This window comes from Solanum lycopersicum, chromosome 1 (assembly GCF_036512215.1).
Source record: "Solanum lycopersicum chromosome 1, SLM_r2.1".
NCBI classification, from domain to species: domain Eukaryota; kingdom Viridiplantae; phylum Streptophyta; class Magnoliopsida; order Solanales; family Solanaceae; genus Solanum; species Solanum lycopersicum.
The window spans coordinates 78,425,600-78,445,903 of record NC_090800.1 but is presented as its reverse complement, the minus strand read 5'-3'; the positions used below and the strand labels follow the sequence as shown (position 1 = coordinate 78,445,903).

Sequence of the window (20,304 nt, the reverse complement as noted above, 5' to 3'; positions counted from 1 at the left end):
TGGTGGAGGAATACTGATGATGGTGACTAGCAAATATTTTAGACAAAGAGATCATCAAACTGGTAAGCAGTAGCCACATGCTTTTTACTGCTGCTATAATGTTTTCTTTTTCGAAAAAAGGTAGCTCTACGATATTTCATGTTATTTATGTTTATCTGTTGTTGATAGATGAAAAGGAATTGTCTAATCTTTTTCTATTTGGCAGATTATTGATCACAAAAACTAAAATTCAGTCTATTTATCTAAAGTGCTCTTTCCTTTTCTCCCCTAGAAATAGTTGATATACGGTGATTCCTGCTGAAAGGGTAGCTATTTCCAAAAGCTGAATGACCTCAGGTAACTTTTCAATTCACTCGTCTAAAGTTTTGTTGGCACATAGATCAAAAGGTTTGCTTGTGCTCTAATGCCTATACTACCAAGGAACAACTTCTTGGTTCCATATGCATGACTTATATTCTTTGGCTAGACTGAGGAAAAATTCTGATCAATATGAGCTAACATTCATATTAGTCCATCAGCTTTAGCCTTGGTGCGGACAGTTACCCAGTAACTATGCTATAGTGGGAGGTAAGCCAGTTCGTAGGACACCACCGTCATCATAAAAAGAAAAGACACCCACATTACTCAGAACCAAATTCCTGGTGAAAGACTTCCCCAAGATGCATATATCCTATTTTTAGGAGGATTTGAGAACCACATTTGATACCTTGTTTCGGGTTCGAATCCGTTCTTCCATAGCCGCTGTCTAGGGTTTTTTTACAACTAGTCAATTTAGAAGTTTCAGTTGTACTACTCATGAATACTTCAATACAGTCTACACTAAACGGTTCTCCCTAGTCCCGATGTGGACAACAGCATAGAGTTAGGACACATTAGTGCGGACATCTCTGTTCGAGTCCGGACTTCATTTCAATATGGAAACCTTATGTACAGTACTACAATTGAAATGGATATGGCAGATCTATTTTTTTTTCCATTAGTTGTTCCATGCCTATAAGAAGCTTGATTATCATAAAGAATTAGTCTTATTCATCAGCATTCAGCAGTCAAGTATTGAGTCAGTTTGTGAAGGAATTACCCTACCTATATTCTTGAAACTGCTCTATTTAAAAGACCACTTTGGTGGTGGCACTTTTCTGTGGCTTAAAAAGAAACAACTAGTAATGAGTACTTACCAGCCCACAATACTTATAAGCACAAGTCATGCTCTTAATTATGTTTTAGCGAAATATTATATTTCAACAATAACTTCAAAGTACGCATGCTTTACCGGCAGGTATCCAGCTATTTCAGATGGAATCCTTTTCACAGTTACAATTAGAAATTTCAAAAGAGCTTCACTACCAGGTCTCTATCTCTGGAGATATAACAATAGGACTCCGTACTGTATGATTTCCATTCTCTTCCACCCATGTGATTGAACCAGATTGGACTTCTTGTTCTGCATCGTCTTTGTAGCGAATGGTCAAACTGTAGTTCAGCTTCTGATTTTTCTTCTTAAAAACCAATGTTTGCGGTGATACAGAAACCTTTGAATTCCTTGGTGCTTTCACCTTCACTCTATACTTAGCTGCAGCACTCCCAACATTTGTGACAGTCCTCATGAATTTTTGCTCCAAAAAAGTAAAGTTTCCTTCTGGGCTAAAAAAAGCAATAAATGATGGGTAATTGATATCCGAGGATGGATTTGAGCAGTTGTGGTTAGTTGATGATCTTGCAATTGTTTTGAACTGCTCCTCTGTGAAATTCAAAGAACAAAGAAGATTAACATAATCTTGTGGAGTAGTATCATATATAAGGCCTGGATCAAGAGCCCGGTTAGGATCAACATGTCCAGCTCCCATATCTAATGATGTAGCAGGTTTGTTATCCTCAGATTTTCTTATTGGTTTTTGAGCATTATCCCACGGGTTAGCGGTGGTCATCATGGCAGAACGAATAGCTGAAGGACTCCATTCAGGATGTGCACCTTTAACCAATGCAGCTATTCCAGCAATGTGAGGAGCAGCCATGGATGTGCCTGATTCAAGAAGGTAATCAGTTGCCAATTCTATATTGGTACCAATTGTAGCTACCATAGTATTAGATGGCCAGGCGGCTAAAATTAACACTCCTGGTGCTAATATGTCTGGCTTTGACACTCTCAGGTAGCTTCGAGAAGGGCCCCTAGCTGAGGATGCAGAAACAACTGGAGCAGGCTTTGAGTCCAAATGTGTCTCCAGGAAACTAATGCTGGCCTTGGGTTCAGTAGTCGTTGAAACATAGCTGAGAACCTGTTTCCCTTCCTTGGGGGTTATAACTACTCCAGGAGTTGGAAATTCAATGGACCTTAATACTGCTGGATCATTGGAAATAAAGATGGCTGCTCCTAATCTAGCCTCTGCAACAGATTTCATTTGGCTAGAGACTTCTTCTGCGTCTGCGCTCTTCCTACAAATGATGATGCTACGTCCAGCATCTGGTACTTGAGCTAATAATTCTTCTGAATCACATGCAGACACTGTCTTGTTGTAAATTACAGGCCAATCGTCAATAATAGCTCTCACTGGAAACAAGCTCCATCCCTTTATCTTTAGACCATTTCCCAGAGTCAGAGTCCCTGAAAACCAACGGTCAGTATGGCCTGACGCCACGGTGAAGATCCATGGTACTCCGTTGTTTAAACTTCCCATACCAGGACCACGATTTCCTGCTGATGCAGAAACCAACACGCCCTTGGCCATGGCACCAAAAGCAGCTATTGCAATAGTATCTTCATATAAAGGAATAAAGCGCCAGCCATAAGAAATGCATATCATGTCAACACCATCTGCAACCGCTTGGTCCATAGCTGCAATCAAGTCAGAAGCGACATTCCCTTCATCAAAGCTAAATTTATACACAGCAAGCCTAGCTCGCGGTGCAACCCCTTTTGCTGTTCCTGGAGCATATCCGAAATATGATGCTCCTTTGACAAAATTACCAGCAGCAATAGAGGCAACATGGGTGCCATGACCGTAAGTGTCCCTTGCAGAATTCATGGAAATATTCACATCAGGATTACTAGCCAATAGCCCTTTATTGAAGTAATTGGCCCCAATGAGTTTCTTGTTACACAATGAAGTATTAAACTCCATGCCTGGCCTACAAATTCCCTTCCATTTTTTGGGTATCTCAGGCATCCCTTCATCTCTAAAACTGGCAGATTCCGGCCAGACACCAGAATCAAGAACACCAATGACCACATCTTGACCAAAACCAGAAGCTGGCCAGAGACCAGAGGAAGGATTGAGCTTAAGAAACTCGGGGGTGTGTGTCGTGTGAGCTTCAACAGACCTATCTTTATAAGCTGAAATGAAGCCTGTGAACTTCTTGAGAACTTCTAGCTCATCTTTAGACAACACAGCACTGAAGCCATGAAACACATTGTCATAAGAATAGAGAAGCTTTGGAACAGGATGGTGGCTATTAAGTAAAGCAGGATTCACAATCTTGATTGATTCAACTGTAGAAGAATGCCAGTGATGGTGAGTAGCAAATATCTTAGGCATTAAAGACTTGTCCAAATGGACAATATAAGTAGATCTCTCTGCTATGACTACTAAACAAAAGAAATGAACAAAGAGAAACCATGATAACAAGAGAAGAGGTAAGAAACTAGGCATTGCCATTGTTATGTAATTTGTGTCTACCAAGTACAGATGAGACTCCTTTTTATAATACAGAATCTCAAAGACACTATTGGCCTATGGCCATTTTCTTCAAGTAGATAACATAATTTGAGCACATGGTGCATTGGTCCTTTTCATTATAAAATTCTGTCAAAGGATAAAAATACCTTTAAAATTTGAGCTGTTGGCCAATGGCAAGTCTTTTTTAAGCATCAATTGATGCAAATTGCAAATATATAACAAGCACATTGGCCAACAACTTTGTCCCTTTTGTTCTATTAAGCAGACATATTGCCTAATTTTATCCATCCTGCTTTTAAAAAAATGTTATACTTCTCTGTTTCAAAAATGATGACATAGTTTGATTTGAAACGGAGTTTAAGAAAAAAAATTTAATCATGTGATTTTAAATTAAAGTTATGTCAAATGTACCAAAATGTCCTTTAATCTTGTGGTCTTAAATATGTCACGTGGAAAGTTAAAGTTAAAGTATTACCAAAAAAGAAAAGGGATCATTCTTTTTTAAACAGACTAAAAAATTATAGGGAAATAAGGCCATTCTTTTTTGACATATTACGTAAAGGCATAATACATAAAGCCTTTCAACTTGGCTTCAAATCACAGTTATGCCCTTCAACTTTGGATGCGCACAAATAGACACTTAAACTTGTATAAAGTTGAACAAATAGATACACATGCCCTACATGTCATCCTACATATCATTTTTTGTCCTATGTGATGTCCTACATGTATTGTTCCATGTAGGACTCATGTGTTTATTTATTTAAAAGTTGGATTGTTAAAGTGTCTATTTGTGCATTATGAAAGTTGGAGGTCAAAATTAAAATTTTAAGTCATGTTTATGGTCCATTATATGTATTATGTCATACATAAATGTGTCAAACTTGGCTTCAAATCACATTTATGCCCTTCAACTTTGGATGTGCACAAAACACACTTAAACTTGTATAAAGTTGAACAAATAGACGCACATGTTCTACATGTCATTTTTTGTCCTACATGGTATCCCACGTGTATTATGTCATGTAGGATTCATGTGTTTATTTATTTAAAGTTGGATAGTTAAAGTGACTATTTGTACATTATGAAAGTTTGAGGTCAAAGTTAAAATTTGAAGTCAAATTTAGGGTCCAATATAGGTATTGTGTCTTTTTTTTAAAAATGGAGTGAGTATTATTGTTCTCTTTTTTTTATAGGCTTTACTTTATTCTAATTTTTCTCTTTCTTTTAATTTGCATGGTTGTAAAGGTTTTTGGTGTTACTACGAGGATGATTTAACAAAGACTTTTGGTAACACCTCTTCTTTATAAAAGTAATACTGCCTCCGTTTATTTAATTTGCCCCGTATAGATGTTTTATTTTACTAACTAATTCATTTTAGTAAATAAATAATTGTTAAATTTAGAGTTCCAGGATGTTATCTATAAAATTAGTTTAGTAAAATACATTTTTAAATAAATTTTTCTTAATGGATGTATCAGATCAATAATATGAATCGAGTAATATAAAAAGGAGGGAGCAATAATAAGACCTTAGTCAATTTTGTAAGAAAAATTAAGACCTTTTCAAATACCTCATGAGGTCACTTTATCTTTGTATATATTTTGGAGAAAAGACATAAAGTGATATCTGAAGTTGTTCCGAATTTTTAAAAAGACACCTTAACTATGTAGATGTCCTATTATCCCCTTAAACTATTCCGAACATATATCATTATATCATTTTTGGATCAATTCCAGATTTTTAATGGAAGTGTAATCACACACCAATCATTGTGTGACACGTGTTAATTCAATTTGAAATATTATTTTTTTTCATTTTATGTTTTATTTATTTCTTTCTCTTACTTTTTGACTTATTTTAGTTTTACTATTTTTATTTTAATTTCATGTTAATTTTTAATTCATCTTCCACCCTAACTTTCAAACTTCCTCGATTTTCTTTCTTTATTCCTTCTTCTTCACCTCTTATTCTCACCTAACCCCACACTCATATCAAGTTGAGCCCCTTCATTTTCTTTTTCTTTTCTTTTTCTTATTTGGTCAAATTTCTTACTTTCCAAAATTATACTATTTTTAGACTTTGTTGAGTTATTTGTAATAAAACTAATTATTTTTCTAAGAAAGATCAAAATTTTGAAGGTATCATCATTTAATTTATCTCATTTCTATATAAATTCAAAACTAGAAATGATAATTTTGAAAGCATAAGAATTATCCGAAAATTGAAAAAGTTTAATTAGAATTTGGATAAAAAACTAAATAATGTCTACTAACATCTTGAAAATTAATGGGTTTATCACATTGTTCGAAATGTGTTAAAATATCTAGATATAATTATAAAATTGAAGAGAGTTAAACTAATACTAAAATAAAAGAGAGAGATGGAGTTGTGGTAAAAAGTGACACTGAAAGTGATAAGTTAATGAATATGACAATGAATTTTGGAAGAAGAAGAAAGAAAGGAAAAGAAAAAAATAATAATGAGAAAAAGTTAAAATAATAAGAAAATAAAAATATATATTTTATAGTAAAATTCTTGTAAAAATAAAATTATATTCGTTTTTTTAGTTTGTTCACATTCTTTAAGACAGTGTATGCATTCTCCATGCCAGGTGGACAAAAAATTGATGTAATAATATCAGTTCAGAATTATTTAGGGTAATAAGAACTTGCATAGTTTATATGTCTTTTTAAAAATTCGAAATAACTTCAGGTATCACTCTATATCTTTTTTCTATATTTTGATTATAACTCAAGTTGTTAATTTTATATTTAGGGACAAAGACCCTAGATTGGCGTCTTGTTAAATTATTTCCCTTTTTAACAATTATGGAAAAGCTACCACATTCTCAATAATACTTCATAATTGCATTATGCAAACACATGAATATAATTACAAATTGTCCAGTCATTTTCTTTATAAAATATTCCCCAAAATCATAGTGTTTTGCCTTCAAATTCTTTTGATAAAGATAATTTAATCACAATTGCATCAGATTATTTTCTATTTTCTATTTTCTTCATTAAAAGTTGGAAAAGGAAAGAGAATGATAGGCCTCCAATTACAAACTGGAAGGGAGAGACCTCACCAACTGTGTGGCTCTAAATTGGGTTGATTATGTGATTGGGATTTATTGTCTCATATGGACCAAAAAATAGTCTTTGACTTTTTCTCACGAATTGATGATCTTTAATTTTTATCCTTAAATTAGTAATCTTTTAACTTTTTGTACATGTCTATGGATCAGAGTGTCTTTAGTTATGACCTAATCTTAGAGATTTTTGTTGTTTTATTTGACATAAGTTGTATGTTATCATTCGTAAGGCGTAAGTTTAGAGAACATTTTGTCTTGTAGAAATAAGTTAAGTCTGTTGAGGCATGATTTTGTGGGTTTTAAGACTGAACACATTTCTCGATAAACATAAGTTCCATAGAAACTAAGTTATGTCTTATAAGTCATAACTCATGAGTTATGCCAGAACTAAGTTTATGTTTTATAATAAGGCATTATGAATTGAACTTTTATGCTTCGTTCTTTAGGAATAAGAGACATAAATTGTTTAGATTAGATACGAAAAAATAAAATTGTCTTGTGGTTTTTTATTTTATTTATTTATTTTCGATGTTAAGAGTATTTTCAGACGACTTTTTTGTTATCGCAAGTGATGAAGGACAAAAATTATCCTAAAAAATTAACTACCACCCCATGGGTACATGCGTATGACCCTTTTCCACAGTGGTAAAGTAAAGAAAAATACTAAAAACTGATAGGTTTATTCAGCTCAATCAGTTGTTGGCAGAATCTCAAGAGATGAACACAAATTAGAGAATCTTGCAGCATATAAAACTTCTGAAAATTGAATTAGCTCCCCTTTTAGCAAATCGAAGCATAATGTACATTAGCACCTAGTAAGAATTAAACTGAACATAAACATTGACAATATCAAACAAAATTATTCTCTTAGCAACTGTGCCTATGAATGCTTCCACACTGATATTGACAATATGAAGTTTGGATCTCCTTTCAAACTCCACCTACTTTGTATCCTAACTCTCATAAAATGGAAGCTCTGATAAGGCGCCGAAGAAACTTAGGTAGATGATAGAAGATACAATATACATGTCTCGCTCAATTAAGCATTCGGAAGCTTGTACTCCAGCATCTCCCTTACGTTTAACCGAATGGATGGCCCCATCGACGAGCATACATGTGCACTCTTCCAATAAACTCCTTTAGCACCTGATGGTTTGTTTGCTTCCACCGATTTCTGTTCATTCAAAGAAATGCAGTTGAATTAATTTACAATGGCTTCTACCAGCCTCTCTACCTCCATGAGGTAGTTGTAAGGTCTGTATACATTCTACCCTCCCCAGACCCCACTTTTTAGAATTTTACTCGGTATGTTGTTGTTGGTATATTCAAACTATTCTGGAACAAAAGTATAAGAAATAGGAGCTAACGATAAAACTTACCACTGCTGCAATGAAGTTTATGATAAGATCTTCTTCCGAGAAATTTGCTTTTCCAAATGGCAAGTGAACAATTCCAGTTTTATCTGCTCGGTATTCTACTTTACCCTTTTTGAATTCTTCGATAGCCTGGAGGAAGTACAACAAGTTTACATACTTGAAAACATTTTCAAGGAGCAAGAAAATAGTCCATTAAGTGAATCATCACTGCCTACTCATTAACTACATTGTTTCACATTTTGTTAACTCTGAATAACTTCCAAGCTAGGATATATATGGTGTGGCTTCCCATTTAATATAAAGATCTAGGGATTCCACCATTGCACATAGAACATAAGAAAGAGAGTATTTTGATTCAACTTTTTCACAAGAAGAAAATATTTGACACGTTACCTGAGGTATATTTGTAGTGACAGTACCAGCTTTTGGGTTTGGCATGAGTCCTCTAGGACCAAGGACCCTACCTAAGCTAGCAACCTGCCGCAAATAGTAGAGAATGTATCAATATGAATTCACAAAAAAATTACGTAAAATGAGCCACAGATACTTGTTCAGGTGTTAATAAAACTAATTTCTAGACAAGTCACTTAAAAAGGTTCAATTTTTTGAATCAGCTGTCAGTGAGCATTAAAATGGTAAGACGGGGAGAGGAGCCTCTGCGATTAATCACTCAGCTTAAGTTAGGCTTAATATTGCCATCAGTCCTGCAGCATTAGATTTATGATAAAGTAAGATGGACCATAATTCACAAATATACAATGCAGAAGCTGTTCCAAGATATGGCACATGAAGAATGTAAAACTCATGCACAATGTTACAACAGAATTTTATGATTTAACTTTTTCAGAAAGAAGGCTTGCTAGAAAATATGCAGATGCTGACTAGCCAGATTTTGAGGTCAAGGAATTTTAAGAGCACCAACCTAGCAAAATATATGAACAAATGAACATGGAATGACAGAGAAAGACTCCGAAGGGAATGATAGAATTTAACAAAATATGTTTTATTCAACCAAATCATTATTTTAGTTGTGAAGTATTTTCAGAAGAAAAGATACAACAGCTAGAGCTTTTCACCAGGTCAAGTGAGTTGGTTCAGAACAAGCTACGCATTGTTAAGTTATATATCCAGGTTGACAAGGCCCAAACGCATGCACAAAAACTTTGGGAGCGAGATATGCTGAATTATTTGAGACAGACAGTCGCTCTTTGCCTTGTGCAAACTTCAATATGAGATTCTTAAAACCAAGAGACAGAAGTTCATAGGCTGGTTGTCGAAGACAGTATAAAAAATGAAAAAGGAGATCAAATTGAACATCAAAGGCAAGTCAGACATTTTTAATAGCAAAGACTGTAGAAACACCTTAGGCATCATATCTGGTGTTGCAATCAATTTGTCAAACTCCATAAATCCTCCCTTTATCTGTTCTATCAAATCCTCCCCACCCACTATATCAGCTCCTGCATTTTTCGCTTCATCGAACTTTTCACCTGTAGAATTTTAGCTGCAACACAATTAGCGTGCCGAAATAGTGATTACAGTTCCAAAGAAAAATTTCAAGACCAAAACATTCAAAACTGCAATTGTGACCACATCCCAAATATAAAAAAGATCCTAGCATATTGCATTCAATCTAGGGTTACAAAAACTAGACTAACAATCACACTAAAAAGGAAGATTCATATGTCTGATCTTTTTTTTTAAGAAAAAAAAAACAATTCTGAAAGTTACTCCTTTTTCTTTGGGGTGCGTTAAAAAAAGTAGGGTGAAAGCTGCAAGTTCACTAGACAATCTAATTAACCAAGGCTGATTTGGGATGACAACCATATATGATATTCTAGTTTGCAGACCATTTCCACATTATTACGCCCAGTTACTTGTATCACATCTACACTTATGTTAAATGACATTTTAATTTATCAATACAAAATAAAAATGACTATTTTCTAGAAGCAATGAAAGGAGTTCGATAACGACCTTAACAGACCAATTATCAAGGAATCTACTTCCCTTGATTATTTGGCATACAATCACGATCGATTCACACAAAATATTTTTAAGGAGTACCTTGGGTAAGGACAGCCACTTTAACAGTTTGACCTGTTCCCTTGGGCAAGTTAACCTGAAATAGATAAGTCACCACAATTCAAGATATTAATATACCAGTAAACACTCGATATAGACTTTGAAGTATGTAATGATGATTAATGAAATATTTGAAAACTTACAGTTGCCCTAAGCTGCTGATCGTTGTATTTTGGGTCAATATTGAGCCGGAAATGAGCTTCAGCGGTTTCGACAAACTTTAAGCTAGCTGTTTGCTTGAGGAGTTCTATAGCCGTTTTCAAGTCATACTCTTTCTTGATTTCTCTTAACTTCTGAATCTCCAAGAACCTCTTAGACCGCGTCTAATTATTATGGAAAAAGAAGTAACCAATTTATGAGAAAATTGATGGAGCAACGGGTAAATGAGATAGAGAAAGAAACAGAGAAGTTTGATGCTTGATGTATCAGCAACAGGAAAAGCATATCAGAAACGCAGTTTGAAAATCAATAGAGATGATCTTCCACAACTAGCATCTCCAAAGTGCAAAATTATGCACCTGTACAGTGACATCCTTTTCTGGTGAAAGGAACAACCACATGCAGAATTATGTGAAATGTTTAATCTCCGGACAGCATATTTCCTCAGATGTCTTATTATGAGGACAAGGATCACATGAGAGAGTTCGAATGATCTAATTCAATCCCACTACACAAGGTCTAACTTTGCTGCATTAAAATTGATTGTTCACCATTCCTGATTGATCTTTGCCACCGTGATTCCACTTTTAAAAGGACTCCACATTTTATTAGTATTACACCAAGTAACTTAAGATTCTGAATCCTCACATGTTCGGGCAGGAGGAAGGTAGTCTACATTAAACAGGGAAAAAAAAAGCTTGTTCCCCCCAATACAAACAGGAAAGTACAGGCTATGTAAATACTTGCTTCATAACTTGCCAATAACTGCAAGCATATACAAACTAGCTTCCTTTGAAATGACACAATGTGAGACTAGGTAATTTTGACGTGACTCGCCAACCACAATACAGATACAATCTTAGCTTAATATAATTTCATTTCCATTGCTTAGAAATTGTAATTAACGTAATATTAAATTCCATTTCATAATTCCCGGTATAATTATAAATTTGTTAATAAGGATGGTGTCCCAGAAAGCTCATGCAACAGGATTAATCCACCAACGACCTGCTACTTCCCACTCAGTCCAAAAAGACTTAGAGCTGTTAGAAATCACCTACTATCATAATGAACTACTGAATTATCTCATCATCACACAAAACAGACCTTTGGTAGGTAAATCAGTACAGACCAAATTTTACACGACCAAACAAATTCAGACAAGTTCACCCATAAAAAATGAACCAAGAAATTCCAAAACAGGTCATATTGATAGTAATCTCACCACAAAGATCAATGAAACAGAACTTAAGCAAAAGCCACATATCATACAAACAAACAAAGACCCATTTTTCATCTGACATTCACAAAATTAATTAGAAATGAAGAGTTTCAACATAAATATCCTCTTTAGGGGCAAAAAAGTTATGACTTATGTCCATGGTAATATCGCCACAAGAATCATCATCAACAACACCAACATACACAGTGTAGTCCTTCAAAGTGGGCTCTGGCCAGGGTAGAGAGAAGTAAAGAGGTTGTTTCCCGTAGCTCAAGAAAAAAAAAAGGCATAGTTGTTTCAACCTATCATACAAAACCAGCAAAAACTCATCTTTCATCTAACATCCATAAATTAACCCAAAAAAATTTGGAGATTTTCCACATGCTATATCCACTTTAGGGGCAAGAAATCTATTTCCATTCTAATATCATCTCAAAACACAAAAATTAAGCAAACCCCACATATCACACAACGAAAAAAAACCCATCTTTCATATCTAAAAATCCACCAAATCAACAATAAAAAGATGGGTTCTTCAACATACTCTATCCCTCTTCAAGGGCAATGCAGCCTTGCCTTTCTTAGGCTTAGACGGAGGAATTAAAACAGCAACAGCCCCTTCTTCACCTTCCTGTTCCACGGCGTCTTCAACCTCAGCTTCAGCTGCCATAGCAGCAACAACAAGAGGTCCATTCTTCCTTTCTTTGTACTGGAGGCTTAATGGGTGCAGAGAAAAAGATTTGTGGGATGTGAAAAGAAGAGGCTTTGATTTGAAAATTAGGGAATTGGGGTTGAGTTCTTGTGAGAAAATAGAGGAAAGAGTGAGAGTAGAAGGCGTTGCTGTGGAAGCCATTGTTGAATGAGACCGAAGGGATTGTTGTGGTGAATAAACAAAATCATATATAATGCCTATCCATTTGGCGTATGTTGATAACGAGATAAGAGAGTGTATATCAAAAGTATGTTATTAGATTTATCATTTTGACCCACAGAAGTTACAGAATATATGATTTTACCTACTAGCTTTTGATTTTTAAACATATAACCCCTCCCTTTATTGATGCAAGTTTCCTTGGGAGAGTCTGAAAAAAAAAAAAATTGTTTCAATTTTATCGGATGTTTCATTGAAAACATATACGATAGCATGTTTTTATATATGATTAATCTTAAAAGTTAATAATTAAAGCAATTATATTTATTACTTAATAATGATTAAGTATGTATATATATATATATATATATATATATAAGAGAATCATATGTCAACCTAGGTAGCGTCATCACAAGTAAGAATTTTCATTTAAATGACTTATATGAAGAAGAGCTGTGATTTTTACAAAAAGTTACAACTTTTATGAAAGGTTGTGCTCTTTCAAAAGAATTGTAACTTTTTCAAAGAGTTGTGTTATTTCCCATTTGGCACAATAAATATTTTGTTCACACTATCCTTTGTTTTCTATGAATAGAGAGATTTCATTTTGTTTTAAAACAACAAAGATTTTGAACGTCTTTCTTCTGCATAATTAAATATTATTTTTGTATAAACACACTGCTAAACGTTCTATAAATATTTTGTTCACACTATCCTTTGTTTTCTATGAATAGAGAGATTTCATTTTGTTTTAAAACAACAAAGATTTTGAACGTCTTTCTTCTGCATAATTAAATATTATTTTTGTATAAACACACTGCTAAACGTTCTATCGTGAGGATTTAGTATTTTAAACCTCGGGTGGTAGAGGAGAATAATTTTCTTAAGGGTACATTGTGCATTTCATGGACTCAATTTTTTTATTTTCTCTTTCATTATATTACATATCCTAGTGTGTTTGTTTTATACTTTGTTGTATATGTTTCTGCAAAGTTATTGTTATAAGGATTTGTTAATACATATTAAACAACACACGTTATTTGAGTATTCATAGAAGTTTTCTCTACTGAAATTTCAGTTTAAACTGAATTTCATCACTCTAATGTGTTGATTTGTAAAGACACACAAACAAACTTAATAGTTTTATGTATTCAAGTATATATAATAAGTTAAATTATTGTACTATATGATACATTCTCCCTTTAATTTTTCATTTTAATAATTACTTATAATACATTTGAAATGGAGAAATTTAAAATGAGATATATAAGCAGACAATATGGTTGAATATTCTATACGATAGAATTAAAATATTTGTTTACTTTTATCAGTCTTTTAAAATTTATTTTCCCTTCACCAATAATTATTTATTTATTATATAAAATTTAATATCATTGGTTGATTATCATTTAATTCTCCAAAAATATCAAATAACAACATTTCTTGGCAATAAAAAGATAAATTATAAAATCATATTTAAGATGATTGGTTGACGGATAAATGATAAGATGTTATAAATATCATCTTTCTTTACATTTGCATTATTAATGTTTTAGTTTTAGTAAGAGATAAATCTTAAATATTATTTTATAAATACCATGTATTAAATTTCTGCGCGAAGCGCGAATTGTTTTACTAGTATATATATATACACGCGTTTGAATTCACATAAGAAATTTGAATAAAATTTGTGTCTATTTGGTTTATGAGACAACCAATGTTAAAAAATAAGCTACCAAAACTAACTGAAATTAGAGATTATGCGATTTGATCGGCTAGGTGCTTGGTTTATCTATCAATATATAAACATAGCAAGTTTTTAAGAGACTTGCAAACATACATATTTAGGTAAGTTAGTTATATTTTTCTTTCGAAAGTGTTAACCAAGTAGTTAACAAGTTTTTCAACCAAGATTTATATTTATACCTATTGTTTCACCAGTTTTACAAAAAGAAACAACTGTCTTTACTTATTATTTGCATAACTCTCGAGTTGCATTGGTTTGGTAATCTATCTATTGTTGATTCAAGACTTGAATTTAAAATTTTAACTTGAAGATTTGTTGTTTGATATGAAATGAATATTCAATATATTGTCTGTAGTAACTTTGGAAAATCATACTTTAATTTGGTTGCATTTGGAGTTGATTTGATATATCATATATGCATCTGGTCGTACTTTTAAGCTAAAAATTAAAGAACAAGCACTTGTGTCTGAACAACAATACATTATCATAGTACACTTCAAGATCGTACAGAAATTTCAATAAAATTGGGATGATCTCTTTAAACTATTCAATATCTAAAAAAAATGCTACAATTATTTGAACTACTCATAAATCAATTACCTTAACTTCAAGCCTCGAAGCTGGTCTTCAAAAGTAGAATAATTTAAAAAAAAAAAAAAAGATAAAGAATACTAAGTAATCTTTAAAAGGGCACAGTAGGAAGAGAATTTCACTTTCACAAACTGCCACTTTTACAGACTAATTGAAATTTAGCAGTTCTATCATAATATATGAAAATATTTGAACAAAAATATTAGAGAAACCGCTTCTTCATCCGTTTCCGTTACTGATTATCTTGATAGGGACACTAGAAAGAAAGTATTTGTATTAATACACGAAGAGTAATATATAGTGAACAATTTCTGAATATATATATATAAAGAAAGAGAACGAAGGACAAATTATTGAAGTTCCAACAGAGGGAATACCACTACGGCTCTATGTTACTACTATAAACAGGGGGCAGCATTACGAATTTATGCGTACAAAAAAATTATGCACTATTTAAGATTTTTTCAAAAAACAATAGCTGAGTGACCATGGTTCAGCTTTTAACAGGGCAATATGATGATCAACTAGAAAATTGTAATTTTTTCTTATGGACGGTGCCTGGTACCACAAATATTACTGATTCTAATCAGCAGCAACAGAGGTTAAACCCATAATGGATCTCCAGCATTCTCCACCACTCCAAACTGCAATTTAGAACCAGAAGAAAACAACTTAAGAGTGTGATTAATCTTACGACTACAAGCATATGGTATTGGTTAAAGTGGTAGATAACCTTTGGATGGCTGCTCAATCCAGGGCCCATTCATTACTGTTAGAATGCTGCATGCTTCGCTGTATTCAAGATTTGGCAGCAACTTTGGGGTAAGCAAGAAGCACCTGCAAAGGATTTGGCAGAATCAGAAATAGGACTTGAGGTTTATGTAGACAAGGTCTAGTTTCACGATTTCATTAATTTCTCCAAAATATGCAGGGGAATCGGCATAACAGGCATGATCACCTAAACAAAATAAACCTACACGGATTCATGTTCCCTCTAGTAGAGAGCTGAGAGTGCAAGACTTAATGTCTTCCACAAAAAGAACTATTTGACATTTTCTCGCCATAGAAGGTTGAAAATAAATAGATCCCTTGTACTTATATCTGTGAGTTTTCTGCAGAAGCTTGGCTGTCAGTGGCGTTTATGCACTCTGATAACACTAGTAAGGGAATCTCTCACGATGGACTAAACATAAATATTACATTTACTAACTGCTTATTACTTATCAGTTTATGCCTAACTTTTTTAGATGCACATTGAATAACCGCTGTTACAAATCAGATACTAGAATCAAACTGAAAACAATGGAATTTAATGTCTAGTCATAACACAAAATAAAGAAGAAAATCTGATAGTGGATAATTCCAAGTTAACACGGGATCTGCATGGTGGGTAGCAGAGTACAACTATCAAAATACTGATTTCTCAAAGAATAAATGGAACATGTTTGATTACAGAGTAGAATTTCAAAGTAGATAGCAGGATTGGAATGCAATATGCAAAGAGAAATATTTATGCAAAATTAGTATGATATAAGCTACAATAATTTTTAAGAGCCTCAATTTTTCAGATGATGCTAATATGTTGTCTTGCATGAGTTCTTTGTGTGTTCTCAATGTTTAAGAGTTGATACCGCTTTTATTAGTTAATAAATATCTCTTTCTGAACAGATTTCCCATGGCTTTTCTTAAGGCACGAGATTGTTCTGTTCGGGACTAAAATGGAAAAAAAGGGTTAGCCCTTGTTAAGCAGGTACAACAAAATAATAGAAAAAACAACTCATCTATTTGACCTCATTTCCAAGGTCATGGCTTTTGTCATCTGATCCAAGCAGTTCAAAAACAAACAATCTGGAGGCCTTCAAAGAAACTCATTCCCCTCTTGATCTTAACAAAGCAGATATATTGGCCATGCAAAATTATTGCAGATTAATATGTCTACGAACTCCGTAATCGTCTTACACCAATGGTCATTCTTAAAACAGAATCCCATGTAGAGGTCAAAACAATCAGCAGATATCTTCCCAGAATTCTCTAAGATGTTGGTATTTCAACAATTTGAAAAAAGCATACACACCAAATTCTTTAATTACAAGGACATACGCAAAGAGTTTCAGCACATAAATTGCTCGTGTTTAGACATGATAATGGTAAAACAAAAAATGATGAGAATAGAAGAGAGAAGAGAGTGATCTTACTGCGGTGTATTGGGTTGGCTTGCAGCTCTCACTAGTTGCTGAAACATTTTCCTCTCATTGATAGGATCCATTCCTTGAAGGACAAATGTACACAATGATTTCTTGCATCCAGTTACTTAAGAATAACAATATACGGTAAGTGTATAACTGACCTTGATTTATTTCATCCACCACTCTAAAGGGGCAATTTGTTAGGTCTTGGAGAGAAACTAGGTAAAGAATAGTTGAAACAGATCGTTCCTGAAAGGATATTGTATTAATAAGTTAAAAACCAATTTAACACACGGATAGAAGAAGTGGTTTAAGCAACATACTCCTCCAGATTGGTGGTGGGAACTTAGAACTTGGAGTAGTCCCGTCTCCCTGGTAATAAAAATGCAAGAACAACAAACTGTAAACAAGCCATGGAGAACCAAAAATAAATAAACAAATAAATAACCCATATTTGTTGGTGCCATGAAGCACTACCTGAAGGGATAGATGCTAGGGAATCTTTTCTTTGTTTTGCTCATAAGTGAAGCCAGTGATTTTTCTTCCCAAAAGATGATTTGAAAAATAAGATAGGTAAATACAAAATAACTTTAGGTTCAGTACTATAATACTGAACTAATTTAAATGGCATCAAAAGAAACATCATAGTCCACTAATGAAGAACTATGTGGTTTCTAGGCCAAAAGAAAAACAATATAAAGTTCCAGAGAACTTTGTAAAATAACTAAGTACATCCCGCCGCTTGAAATATAGCACTCATCTTCTCAAAGGGCAAAAAGAAATAATGTATAAAATATTTGTCTCTCCTCTAATAAAGGACAGTCACAAGAGGCCGAAATCTCAATCTATATACCTACTTCAAAATAAGGAAGAATATGAACCGTAATTACCTGAATTTGACTTTAATTAGTATCCCATATTTGTCGAAGTCCATGTCATGCTCATCTGAAGAGAGTCTTGATCAATACAGGTAGATAAAACTTCTCAAGAAGTAAGTTCTACAAAGTTTGAGGTAAACATACCTAATGAAACTTCTCCTGCAACAGCCATTTCTTGGAAATTACGGCTAAAAGTCTGGTTGATTTGAGAAACAAGACTTCTTAATGTTGGCAGCCACCTTTCCTGCAAAGTCCTAAAATCAGAACAGATTTTTTTGGAGACTACCACAATGTGTCCGCAGTAAAGATGAATACCTTGTTATATTACAACCACAGCCAAGATAACAAAATAAAGGAGGAAAAAGATTTTCCTAAATCATCTTACAATATCTGATACTTTGTTCCTATTTATCGCAATTACTAGAACCAACTGTCTTTTTCTTTCTCTAAGACAACACATTTTCATCATACTTTTTGTGTTTAAATAATTTGTCATAAGATATACTGGTACTAGGTAGCATAAAAGCAAACATCAAACTATTACCATTCTGAATCATTTTTGTTTGAACGAGTACATAAATCGTTGCAAGCTTCAAAAAAAGAATAAAAGTAATCATTCTTAATTAAGCTTTTCAATGAGCCAATTCACACATAATAACTAGGACAACCTTTTGAATGTAGTAACACAAGGGTGGAATATGAAGGAGAAAATCTTAACTGGCTTCCCTTTAACTGATATTGATGCAGGGCAGGTAGATATATTTCTGTCGAGTCTAACCTTCACCCATCAACAAATTATTTCCAAGTGCTTGGCCAAAATAAAAAAAATTAAGCTCGCACATGAGGGGACATGTTGCAGACCAAACAAGCTTCTAAAGCTTCAGCTTTTAGATAAGGCAGTTCACCATTCAGTAATATTAATGGATATGTAGTTTTTAGATGAGGCAATTCACTCATTTAGCAGTATGAATGGATACGTCTAAGACCTTGAAATGATAGATGCCATTTGAAGGAGAATCAACTGTGTATTACTATATGTGAAGTGAGCCACCGTGGGGTTCAATAAGCTACTGCTTTATATACAACAAGCTGGCTAGAAACATTACATTCATCAAGTAACTACCAAAAATGCTAGAGTACAATAAAGTCTAACCTTTAAAGCATTGATTTCGTTAGTGAGGTTGCTTAATTTCTCTTCTTCCATCTCTTGACTCTTAGAAAGAGATTCAATCTGCAATAGTACAAGACAAAATTAGATGCAATCATCATACAGTTTAAATGGTTGAAATGGAAATGCAAATAAAGGGAACAGAGAGTTACTTTTTTCTGACGTGCTTCATACTCTTCTAGAACATTATGGTTCAGAAAAAGAATGGAGTTGGCTTGAGAAATGGTATCTTGAATAGCCGCATCCAACTCCTCAATTGTAGATGGCATCTGCAGGTAAAATTGACTAGGAATGAATTAATATGCAGGCAGCCTTGAGAATTGCGAACATTAAAGATGCAATATGAAACGATCAGAACATATGAACCATACTGAATTGATTGATTAGAACACAGAAGAAACAAGTCTTACCCATTTGGTGTACAGGCAAAGAAAACAGGCATCACATTAAAACCTATGTTGTTTGGACTCTTTAAAATGGGGACGGGTGTGTGTTGGATCCTCCAAAAGAACTGCATTTTGGAGGATCCAACACGGGTGCGGCATCAGTTTTGGAGAGTCTGTGCAGCATAGTTTAAAGCTGCTATAGAAAGCTTAATTACAAAGCAATATTAAATTTTCTCAACCTACTACTTAAAACACACAGAAAACCTGAGAGACAAGCTCTTCTAACAATAACAAATAAAAGGCACAAACAGCTCCACAAAAGAGGGAAGTATGCATGTTCTTGGATGATATATGAAAATGTCATTGACGACTACATTTATCAACAGTTTCAAGAGTAGGGATTGATATATCTTGCAAACAGCAATTGATATCTTGCTATATCACGGAAGTCTACATATGTTTATTGAGTTTTAAATAAAAGGGTTCCTCCTGGATCCTATTATGTAGGTAACCTAAATGGTCCAAAAACTAATTGGGTCAGACCGTCAGACATTATGGTGGTGGAGGGGAGAGCAGTTGTGGAGATCATGCTGATCCAACCATGAGTAGGATTAGTATATAATAAAGAAATGGTTACTATTCATGAGCTTGATGAGGCAATCATACCATCCAAATATCCAAAAGAGAAACCGATGTGTCACACATCCAATAAAGAGCTTTATGTTTATATCCCTTGAGGAATCTTAGAAGACTTTTTTTGTATTCCTCAGCATTAAGGGACGCCGGTCACCTTCAAAAACTTTCTACAAGAAGAGAAAATAGAGTCTAGATTTACAAAGCTCCTAAGAAATCAACAAATTCATCCAT

The 20,304-nt window shown here is 33.8% G+C and overlaps 3 protein-coding genes across 3 annotated transcripts in view; all 3 read right to left on the bottom strand.

Moving 5' to 3' along the window:
- Positions 1-1,188: 1,188 nt before the first annotated feature.
- LOC101256415 (subtilisin-like protease SBT3) lies at positions 1,189-3,774 on the bottom strand. Its single transcript, XM_004229613.5, has one exon. It carries the CDS (start codon positions 3,648-3,650, stop codon positions 1,341-1,343), a length of 2,310 nt encoding a protein of 769 aa, XP_004229661.3. The 5' UTR covers positions 3,651-3,774; the 3' UTR covers positions 1,189-1,340.
- Positions 3,775-7,496: 3,722 nt separating this feature from the next.
- Positions 7,497-12,531, bottom strand: LOC101256124 (large ribosomal subunit protein uL1c). The gene is made up of 7 exons (XM_004229612.4): positions 12,155-12,531; positions 10,373-10,552; positions 10,212-10,266; positions 9,507-9,634; positions 8,538-8,621; positions 8,148-8,273; positions 7,497-7,942 (listed from the first exon to the last, which is right to left on the bottom strand). Exons 1-7 carry the CDS (start codon positions 12,461-12,463, stop codon positions 7,808-7,810), a joined length of 1,017 nt encoding a protein of 338 aa, XP_004229660.1. The 5' UTR covers positions 12,464-12,531; the 3' UTR covers positions 7,497-7,807.
- Positions 12,532-15,076: 2,545 nt separating this feature from the next.
- LOC101255831 (structural maintenance of chromosomes protein 5) overlaps positions 15,077-20,304 on the bottom strand; it is a 30,108-nt gene continuing 24,880 nt past the window's right edge. Inside the window, exons 22-30 of the mRNA XM_004229611.5 lie at positions 19,204-19,320; positions 19,037-19,114; positions 18,028-18,127; positions 17,896-17,950; positions 17,329-17,377; positions 17,167-17,254; positions 17,015-17,087; positions 15,553-15,656; positions 15,077-15,463 (exon numbers count right to left, since the gene is read on the bottom strand). Coding sequence (XP_004229659.1) covers positions 15,402-15,463; positions 15,553-15,656; positions 17,015-17,087; positions 17,167-17,254; positions 17,329-17,377; positions 17,896-17,950; positions 18,028-18,127; positions 19,037-19,114; positions 19,204-19,320 — 726 coding nt within the window. The 3' untranslated portion in view covers positions 15,077-15,401. The remainder of the gene's footprint in view (positions 15,464-15,552; positions 15,657-17,014; positions 17,088-17,166; positions 17,255-17,328; positions 17,378-17,895; positions 17,951-18,027; positions 18,128-19,036; positions 19,115-19,203; positions 19,321-20,304) is intronic.